Raw genomic sequence first — 11,158 nt, forward strand, 5'->3', positions numbered from 1 at the left:
CTTCTTCAAGTCAACGTCGCCTTCCATCACCGTCTGGAGAAGATAGGAGTCCTTTCGTCGGCGGAGCCTACAGCTCAATCTAACGATGGCAACATCCGTGTTCCAGCCTTCCAGGTGCGCGCGTTTGCAATCTCGTTTATCATCGATCCTTTCGCCCACTTGATCTAGAGGGCGCTTGATCTAAACCTTCATTCTTTGTCGGACGTGTAAGTTTTAGGTTAACATTTACGCTGTAGATGGTTAGGAGATTTTCTATGTCGGAAATAATTGTTGTTTGTATATGTTATTTGCAGAATGGATGAATTAGATGGCCCGGTCTATTGTGACTACACATTGTGGACGGATCTCGTAGCCACTTTCTCAGGACCTCAACGTGCGAGGTTTAGCTCTACTAGTTTGCGGACGATGTTGCAACTGCCAGCCTTCGGCACACGCACAAATTTGATTAGATTTATGATAGAGCTATATGATCCTAAAACTGAGACATTCGTCGTACAAGACAAGGCAGGAGCGATAGCTGCAACCTCTGTAGACATAGAATGCATTTATGGTCTACGTAATGACGGTTATTCCGCCTTTGAAATAATTGATCAAGAATGTCTAATAAGTAGAAGGAAAATACCGCCTAGTTATCTCAGCAAGTCTAGTGGAAATCTAGTTATTTCCGACTTGATTGCTGACATACAGAGAGAGAAAGCTTCCGATGATGACTTTGTGCGGAAAGCAGTGCTTGTGCTAATTGGCACGGTTCTTGCGCCATCTGGCCCAAAAACAGTCGATAGAGATCACTACTGTTTAGTGGAGGATGTTCCTAGACTGTTTAACATTAACTGGAATCACTTCACATTGCGTTACCTCCTTGATAATTTGTCTGCTTACACAAGATCAGCAGCAAAAGGTAGGGGATGGCCGGTTGGAAATCTTTGTCTCACTCAGGTATGCAAACATGATTAGCACTATATTTGATGTACGTGACAATTTGAAACTTATTTCATTTAAAATATGTTGTTTGTAGCTACTATACTGGGAAAAGGTGGTAGTCGTCAATGATCCTATGTATATTCCACACAAGTCTATTCGGCCACTAATGAAAAACTGGACTGAAACGGAAGCGGAAAGGAGGTCGCAGTACGACTATGCAAATGGTCGTGGGAGAGGCAAAGTAAAGGTTTTGTTTTTATCACTACTTCTAGCTACATTATATCATAGTCGACGTTGTGTTGTTATATTAATTTATGCCATTTGTTTTCTAATTTGACATGCAGATTATTAATGATCTTACAACTCAAGCCAATGCCAGAGCGCAAACAAAGCAAAACACATCGCAGAATGGTGAACAGTCACGTTCGACACGTTCGAGATAGAGGCTTAGTAACAAGGACATACTATTGGAAAGTATGAAGAAGGAACTGACGGATCACATTGACAAACAATTAGCACTTGTACCAAAGAGATGTGCAGAGGTGAGGAGCCATACATTTTACGAACACGAAAGTATTACATTATCAGTAATGAATAATTATGGTACTACTTGTTTTGCAGGAAGTCCTAAAAATGCTAAATAAGAATGGTGTCATGTACAAACTGGTTGAAGGATCAGAGTCAGATAAAGGAGGAGATGAGGAAGAAGACACTTCTATTCACATCGATGATTCGTCTAAGAAAGAATTCATGTACAAGAACAGTTCTGACGAGTTAGATGCTTTAATTAGCAATTTAACAAAGAATTATGGTAAGTTTGTCACACCTCCTAAGCATAATGGGGTGCCGGAGGCAGGAGATAATGTGTACGTCACACCACGAAACCTTGGTAACACGGTGGGTACACAAGATAATCCTTTTATCTTAAATGATACCACAAAACCGACATCATCCCCGGATATACCGGATGACATTTTCGCAAGATCTACCACCAAGGTGAATGCTGGACAGAAGGATGACCTACATGACGGTGAACATGAAGTTATGAGTACTCATAGTGTTGAAACAATGGGACGAGAGGCTAGTAGGAAGAAGGGCAATACAGCAAAGTGTGCAAATAGTAATGGTAGAAGGAGAAACGCAGCGGCGGTACAAGTTGGAGGGAAAAGGAAACGGACGACGAATCAAAAATATGGATCACCATATGTGGTCGCGAAACCTAGAGCAAAACGTCAAAGCCGTGTAAAGAAAGGTAACACCATTTATTCGTTATTTCTTTGTTGGCAAATAAATGATGATGCAACCTGTAACACATATGTTATTACTATTTTGTGCATCAGGGTTGTTTGCAGAACATGAAGTTGGGGTATCTTCGGCAGTACCAACACAGCAGGAAATAGAAGCTGCCGCTTTATATGTTAAAACAATATCCAAGATACGAAAACAAGCATCTAAAGGAGTGTACAAGAATGAATATGGCACCAGCTTGTCTTCAGAAAAGCTTAACGTCGTTCTTGCGCACGAATGGCTATCTGATGATGTAAGTCTTCAAAACCAAAAGTTTGCGTTATACTCGTAATTAAACTATTTGAATATGAAAATATTGTTCTTGTTTTCAGATTATTGATGCTGCTATTGGGTATTTGTCTCTCCGTGTTGGGTCTGATCGAATGTTATGTCCTGCGTAGAGGACAAACTATCTCCTTAAACAAGCAGAAAAACAATACAGAAAAAAATACAATATTACAAATATAGATGAGGTAGTTACAAGACCAGGAGCCTTAGGTAGGGTTATGGATGAATATTTCAAGCGTGAGAAGGTAACAGCAGTTTCTTTCAATGTTTCATGCGAAATTAGAATAAAACAATATGATAATTGACAAAGTTTTTTCCTTCTCTTGTAGACATTTTTCGCACTGAACATACGGAAAACTCATTACGTAACTGTTGTCATGCATACAAACAAGAAGGAATTTCAGGTCCTTGATCCTCTGTTTGGTTTAGGGGTGTCAAAATCAGTTGTGGAAGACTTGGTATTACACTCTCTACATACATGTCTTTGTGTACTTTCTCATGTCTGTGCAGTAATATATTTGTTGTTTTGTAGATTGGGCAAATTTCATAGGACATACAAGAAGCAAACAATACTTGTGACACAGAATATCCTGATGTTGAGGAATGGCCTATTAAAAGCTATGATATCCCTAAGCAAACCGATACGTAAGTACCTATATTGCATTACACATAAAGAAAGTCGGTTTTGTATATGCGGACACTTCTAAATTTTGTCACATTATATACCAGCAATTCATGCGGATTATGGGTATTGCAATGTATGGAGCACTGGGACGGAGATCAGATGACTTGCCCGGTTTCTCAGGTTGGCTATACTATGTTCCATGCACTCGGTTAATTTTAACAATGTTAACAAGCCATGTGTATAACACCTTATAATGTTTTGGCAGGTCAGAGTCGATGAATCGAGAGAAAGTACAGTTGCAAACATTGTTTTTTCACCTCACAACATTCTTGACAGGATGAAAAACAAAGTGAGATTGCTAGCAAAGACCAGGAAAATATAAATTTGATAGTATGACTGTTCGGTTTGCTCCCGTAGAAGGTTTCCGGACACATGGAATATTGAATTTATAATTGTCTTCTGTTGTAAACAATATTTATTCGGTTATGATTATCTACAAAATTTTGTAACAATGATTTTATTTCCCATTGTTGAAAGTATGCAATTATTTAATCTGTGTACATGCATGCTATGATGATTATAAGAAAATGCCTACTTCACAATATATAATGTCTTTTGCCATTTTTACAAAAGAACACCAGAGAATTAAGAACATCAGTACAAAATAAAAACATTAGTACATTGCAAACATTAACAACTCCATCAAATACAAAGCTATAGTCGTTCCATTCATAATTAAGGAAATTTACTGCCCTTTAGATAACTATGAAAGAACTACCCTTCCTGCTGCAGCACATTCCTGCACATGTTCACAGACATAAAATTACACAACAACTCATAGGAATCTTTAAAAATTTATGAAACAAAATGGCAGAAAAACTTACTTCGGATGAAATATGCATATTGGGTTTCTTCTGTTATACCCTTCTTCTTGGCATGCCCCGCACACCTGCACCCTGCGTTCCTTGTGTCCTAGTGGTCTTCCATTTTTAGTCATCGGAGATTTCTGCGCTTCTTGCCTAGGTGCACCCTTAGTGGACACTTTGAAAGGATCACCAATAACAATATCGCATGGTCCACTAGCATCTTCATTTTCATGCACCGACCTGAGGGGACCACCTTTAGCATACCCCTCTCTTCTAGAAATTATGCCATCAATGGTACTGTTCAGCAGATCATATTCCTCTGAATTGTTTAATGCAATATGCATAGCATGTGATACCTTAATATTCATCCTGCTGTATTTCATCCGCTCCTCTGCCCCAGACCAACCCCACCCAAACATGTCGCTGGTGCGTCTAGCTGGCAACCCTAACCTGGCATTTTTTGTGAATCGTCGTAGAGCACAACATTGTGGAATTTCAGTAAATTTCAAGAAATGCAGCACATGCAGTATGTGCTTGCAAGGGATCCCCTTTCAAATCATCCTTTGACAGCTGCACCTTATAATTTCTGCCTCGTTGGGTCTATATTCCACGTAGAACCTGGTCCTTACATGATTCCTCCGTGCCACAATGAAGATGTTTAAGTCTCCTGGCTGCATTTTTTCTAAGATCTCTATGCCGCCAATCTTTGAAAGCTCACCTTGAATAATATAGAACATAACAGGAGTGAAGATTTTTGCAGCAGCAACCTCTAGTTCTCTGAAATTAGTAATTGGCACTGGTGTAGTCTGTGAAGCCGTGCAGTCGTTGTGGGCTTCGTTCTCATGGAGACGGACAATTGCGTTGTCGTAGTGCATAATCATATCAACAATTATCATTTCCCCATCTAGGTGCAGGTGCAGACAAGAGTTTAAACTTTCACTCCGCTGGTTACTTTTCATACCCAGCCAGAATCCTTCAGAGAGATACGCTGCAGCCCAAAGTTTCCTCTTGTTGTACATCCTCTTCATCCATGTTCTGGTTTTTGGGGATTGCCATTTTCTGTAAAATGCATGCCATCGCTCCTCAAATACTTGCTCTGAGGTGGTGTAATACAAAAGAGTCCTGAACTCGTTCAGTGACTTGTTAGGTAGATGCATCTCCATATTCCTCCTATAAAAGTCCCAAAAAGACCCGGCTCCAGGAGGCTTCAAAAGGGGCAAAAGGATCTCGTTCATTCAATCCCGCGCACACAGTAAAAATGCAATCCCGCTTTTACCTGCAGCCGTCGGATGCGGTTGTTTCTTTCTCACCCACGGCTTGTCTGAACGGGTCAATGACATCTGGGACCAGTCGTGTGTGGGATCGGCGAGCAGAGGCAGCAACTGTCGCCCGTTCACGTGTCCTTTCTCCTCTCATTTTCGCGTGCGCGTGGTGGTGGGTGAAAACCCTAGATCGACATCGTGCTGAGAAAAAAATCTGCGCCATTCTCAGCCCCGCCCCTGCTCTCTCCCGCCCCTCGACTCCACCAGCCGCCACATCGCCGCCGCTAGAGGAGGGCGGCTCCGAGCCATCGCCGTCGCGCCCCTCCCCTCGACCTACCCAACGTTTCCCACACAATCCGCTGCCTCCTCTCCTCCCCAATCCCCTACTCTCTTTCTCATCCAATCGCCAATCCCCTTCTCTCTTCCTCACCCAAATTCGCCCGAACGGCGAGCAGGCGGAGCCGTAGGGGATGGCAACGGTGGCGTGCGTGAGGAGGCGCCGCAGGAGCGTGTCCTGGAGGAGTCCGTCCGCGCAGAGGGTGCCCAGCGGTGCGGGAGGCGAGATAAATTTCCCCTCTCCCTCCGCCTCTCCTCTGTTCGTCCTCTTGCTCGTACGTGATGGCGCGCCCATAATCCGTCGTAAGCCCTCTCACGTGCTTGCTCCTCGTCCTCCTCTAACCTCTACATGGTTTGCTTCATCTCTTGTGCTTTCTCCTGTCTAACCTCTACTTTGTTTGATTCGAGCAGAGAAAGCAGAGAGGGGCGATTGATTCAGCTAGCAGCAGCACGGGACCGGCCAGCAGCCTGTTTTTTTGGAGAAGGTCGAGTCACACCGGAGGTGAGAGTCGAATTTGGCGAGGCGTGGCGAGATACGTGTGCCTAGATGCGGTAGGAGCCTTGAAGTAGGAGGCGATTTGGTCGCCGCTGAGGGCATCGGTGCCGGCATGACGACCTCGCGGTGAAGAGCTCCATGCGGCTCCTCCATCTGCTACCATGGAAACTATGGCTTCTGTGCTTCAGCTCACCCCTTGCTTGTTCGCCTTTTGTGTTGTCCACTTCCAGAACGATGGCGACACGACGAACGGACCGGCAATTTGGTGAACATGAAGGTATGATCAGCTTCTCCACTCCTATTTGCTAATTGTATGCATTTTTTCATCTCGATTAATCCTTGCCCAGTTTATTTGTAGAGGTGTGTGCAGGTTGTCTTTCTGGAGGATTGGGTTAGTTAAATAGCCGGTGATCTTTATTGTGGTACCCACTCAAAACCTCTCCGTAAAGTTGATAACAAAGTAGACAATATCCATCTGTATTTACTTAGCTACGTTTGGCCGAGAGTTGATTTTCCACGTCTCATGAAATTGTCTAATAATTATACATTTGGTTTACCCCTCGTCTCATGAAATTGTCAAATAATAATACATTTGGTTTAAGCTCTTTAATTGGCAATATAATGATATGGACAACCTTTTCCAAATCTGGGAGAATATGTGGGTTTTAATTTTAGCGCTATTATAAAATTTCAGTTCGTTTACCGATGACTCATTGGATTGAACACAATGCTAGCGATGATAAATTCTATGTTGTTTTCAGATATGTTCAGAAAGTAGGGTTGTTTCACTCATGCAATGATAAATTGTCAGTGTGCTAGCGATTTACAGGTTTATACTTTGCTTTGCCGTCATGCAAGCGATGATAGTTCATCTTTTGATCGACTACAGCTGATCCATAGTTCCTATATGCCTTTGATTTTAAATACTGCTATCGCAACAAGAGATGATTGCAACTTGCTCTATTCTAAGATACTGAAAGCTGCAGAAGAAGTTCTAATACTATATTTTGTGTTGTCCGATGAAATACATGTAACTTCGCTAGCACTCGACAAATGGTAGTTTGAAGACTATATTTTATGGAAGGGATGTACAATACAACCGATTAATCAATGGTCGTCAAATTGTACCACATGAGACATATATCTATTTCATGCAACTTCTTGCTGAAACTATTAGGTGACTGAATTTATATTATGTTTTCCGTGGTGGCTCCTGTGGTGAAGTTCCTGATCGTGTTCTCTATGTGTTCCTTTGTAGAGATGAAATACCTGATTGCAGTGGCCACTGGTCAGGCACATGATCACTTTCCAGTGAACGATGTCGTGCAAATGTTGATGTTCACCTCTGACCAACAATTTCTCAAGTACATATCAGTGTAAAGATTCTTTTATCTTGTCTTCTGTCTCTATCATTCTTTCTAAATTGGGTTTCCTTGGTAAATAAGAACAATCAAGGACCTATCTTCTCCATGATGAAAAGCCTATTTTAGCACCTCTTGATTAGTGTTTTATTTCTTCTGGAGAATTTTACACATTGTTGTAAAAAAATATCTAAAATATAAAGATGAATATTTATGGAACATTTTATTAGTAATGATGGACTTCCATTGCTTTATTATATGTCATATGGGTCTGGCTCATGCGGCCCTTCAGCCTCACCTAACACATGACCCTCTTCGTTCCGTGTGGCGCCATGTGGTAACGATATTAGTTAAGTTAACTCTCATAGTTAAAATAGAGTTCTTTTCTTCCGATTGATGGACATGTGACTGCCGTTGTTTTGCCTGTTACATGCTTCTTAGGTCGCTGACAACATGCTTGTTATGTGCAGGTACATGCTTAGTTTTTTTCTGCCGCTTTCTATTTACCTTGGTAAATATGGTAACGATATTAGTTTGCTCTCTTGTATTGTAACCCTGAAGATGAGAACATGCTTCTTATGAACAACCCTAAAGATGTTTTTCGTATTCTGAATTTCTCATTTCTAGAGGCTAACTTGCTGTCTTACTCACACTACCTCGTGCAGAAGCTGTTGTGGCCAGCGGATGGCCAGCAGTAGCCACCGCTGCAGTCCCGCTACCGCCGAGAGTAAGTTGCTAGGTTTGCACAATTTTTTAAATCCCAACTACTATGACGGCATGCTAATATTAGTTAATTTTTAAAATTCTTAAATAGGCTCAATTCTTCTTGTTTTCTAATGTTCCAAGAATGAAAAAATTGACGTTAGTATGTTCTCAATTCTCATTTTGACCATATCTAATAAAGAATTGAAGACATGCGTTTGGTAAAGTTTATGATATTCTAGGTATGGTTGACTGTCCTAGCTGTGGCTTGCTCACATTGATACTCGCATAGTGTTACAATCTGTGTCAAAAACACTTGGTTGCACTTGAATGTGCTAATTCTAGGGTAAAAATACTGAAACTGCTAAGCATGAGGTAGCAGCAGGTAGTAGTAGCCATATTCACCGGATAGTGGTTATTTTCCAGGTAAAGTGTAGATACTAGAGATATGGGATGCCCTATTTTTATCATCGTTATAGTCACTTCATGCTGCCGGGAATTTGTTTCTCTTATTCTAAGGGGTAAGATTTTAAAGAGCAGTTAGGGCATTATTAGTAACCGCATGGTGTTTTCGTGTTCAGGAAAAACAACTGCCATATACTATCACAGTTAAATTTAAAAATGCTATGATGATAATGGACCCCATATATGGTGATTTAGTGTTCAGGAAAAACAATTGCCACGGTAATTAATAGAAAGCACGAACTTCTTAGGTTTTTCATTGCTCGGGGTTACCAGCTTGTTGCTGCCTTGGTGCTATTGTTGTTCCCAGTACTTTCTATAAACTTACAGTATATATTTATTTTGGACTATTGGTTGTATTTTTATTTTGTTGGCAATAAATCATCTGTTTACATGTCACATGACCATGTCACTACCTTCTAAACATTTTCCCACTCCCAAGCAATCTTACCTATTTATTGATATCTGATCCCTTTTTCTACCAGGAAAACCAAAAAGAGATCCAGTACTGCATATAGTTCTCAATACCACCAAAAAATTCAGCTGCCAATGTTTAGGTTCTCAGGGTCAATTGAGTTACTCATCTTGCAGTTGATACAAACTACAGGCTGTAGCAGAATGAAAACTATGAGGTGAATCACTTTTCTATTGTCTCTAGCATTTTTCTTGTTTACTGTAGAATCATTTTTTTTGGTACGGTTAGCTAAGGTAGCGCCCCCTTGACCCATCAAGTAAAGAGCGGCTGAATTATTTTTCATCACATAATACATGCCTTCAAAAGTTGTCTGTGCAATCCCAGAAAGTATTCTGAAAGAGAGCCATAGTTTCCAATGGAACTTCAGGAGTCGTACTGGTTACTTTCTACAGGCTCCGTATTAGAAAAGCTTTTGGTTCACAGTGATCTTCAACATAGAATTTATTTCAGTTTTCGTGGTTTTGGATGTTCAGGTTACGCAGGTCATATTTTTTTCTATATGCTGATGGAAAACGGAGTACCATTGTGCTTCTCTGTTTGGAATCTTTTCCTCTCCGTTTTCAGCTGTATAGTTTTTTTTTGCAACCTAAATCAAGTTTTGCTGCTATAGAATGTTTATTAGCTTTTTCTTGAAGGAAATCGTTTCATTGTCCGAGTTACTTGTTCTATACAACATGATCTACATTTTATTTGTGCCTACGTTGATGGGATATCTAATATCTGAAACCGGCACGATGGATCCTTGGGGCGCAGTCCTGACCAGTGACTACCGCAGGAAAGTTGGGGAGCCATCAGAAGATTTTGCTACATACATCCAGCAGATATGCTATGACCTTTCATGATGTGAATACCTAGGGAAAGGTTTTCTTATACTTCTGCAGTAAAATTTGCGTGACACCTGGAAAGATTTTTTTTCTGAAGGGGTGAACCATTCTGACATCTATTTGCACTTGATCCCTGATGACCCACAAGTATAGGGGATCGCAACAGTCTTCGAGGGAAGTAAAACCCAATTTATTGATTCGACACAAGGGGAGACAAAGAACAGTTGGAAGCCTTAACAGCGGAGTTGTCAATTCAGCTGCACCTGGAAACAGACTTGCTCGCAAGAGTTTATCAGTAGTAACAGTTTTATAGCAGTAGCAGTAGTGTAATAACAGCAGCAGAGTAACAAAGACAGCAGTAGTGATTTTAGTAAACAGCAGGATTAAAATACTGTAGGCACGGGGACGGATGAACGGGCGTTGCATGGATGAGAGAAACTCATGTAACAATCATAGCAGGGCATTTGCAGATAATAATAAAACGGTGCCCAAGTACAAAGCAATCAATAGGCATGTGTTCCAATTATAGTCGTACGTGCTCGCAATGAGAAACTTGCACAACATCTTTTGTCCTACCAGCCGGTGGCAGCCGGGCCTCAAGGGAAACTACTGGATATTAAGGTACTCCTTTTAATAGAGTACCGGAGCAAAGCATTAACACTCCGTGAACACATGTGATCCTCACATCACTACCATTCCCTCCGGTTGTCCCGATTTCTATCACTTCGGGGCCATTGGTTCCGGACAGCGACATGTGTATACAACTTATAGGTAAGACCATAAACAATGAATATCATGATGAAACAATAACATGTTCAGATCTGAGATCATGGCACTCGGGCCCTAGTGACAAGCATTAAGCATAACAAGTTGCAACAATATCATCAAAGTACCAATTACGGACACTAGGCACTATGCCCTAACAATCTTATGCTATTACATGACCAATCTCATCCAATCCCTACCATCCCCTTCGGCCTACAGCGGGGGAATTACTCACACATGGATGGGGGAAACATGGCTGGTTGATATAGAGGCGTTGGCGGTGATTGACAAGGTATCAACTTGTCAATGCCTATGGATTGTAGGCTAGGGTTTAGTTGGAAGTAGAGGGTAAGTAGATCTTGAAGGTTTCAGCCGAAAAGTACTCGACGATTATGAAAACTAGGGTTTGCAGACAATGATCCGATTGATTCTTCGTCCCTCGACTCGCCCTTTATATAGGAGGTGGAGCCGAGGGATTCGTGCTATAC

General features: G+C 41.4%; 1 protein-coding gene across 22 annotated transcripts; it reads left to right on the forward strand.

Annotated features, from left to right (window-relative positions):
• The first annotated feature begins 5,591 nt into the window (after nt 1-5,591).
• Nucleotides 5,592-9,971, forward strand: LOC127312645 (uncharacterized). 22 transcript variants are annotated; one of them, XM_071823721.1, is made up of 10 exons: nt 5,592-5,888; nt 5,997-6,087; nt 6,312-6,358; nt 6,429-6,503; nt 7,125-7,258; nt 7,340-7,457; nt 7,913-7,962; nt 8,108-8,169; nt 9,105-9,238; nt 9,857-9,971. In XM_071823721.1, exons 5-10 carry the CDS (start codon nt 7,192-7,194, stop codon nt 9,921-9,923), a joined length of 498 nt encoding a protein of 165 aa, XP_071679822.1. In that variant the 5' UTR covers nt 5,592-5,888; nt 5,997-6,087; nt 6,312-6,358; nt 6,429-6,503; nt 7,125-7,191; the 3' UTR covers nt 9,924-9,971. The 22 variants fall into 22 exon arrangements, 9 of the variants coding, with proteins under 9 accessions (XP_071679822.1, XP_071679821.1, XP_071679823.1 ...); XM_071823720.1 differs by having other exon boundaries at nt 6,440-6,503; XR_011749174.1 differs by lacking the exon at nt 7,913-7,962 and having other exon boundaries at nt 6,440-6,503; nt 9,092-9,238; nt 9,857-9,966.
• Nucleotides 9,972-11,158: the final 1,187 nt, after the last annotated feature.

Source organism: Lolium perenne, chromosome 7, assembly GCF_019359855.2.
Source record: "Lolium perenne isolate Kyuss_39 chromosome 7, Kyuss_2.0, whole genome shotgun sequence".
Lineage (NCBI taxonomy): Eukaryota > Viridiplantae > Streptophyta > Magnoliopsida > Poales > Poaceae > Lolium > Lolium perenne.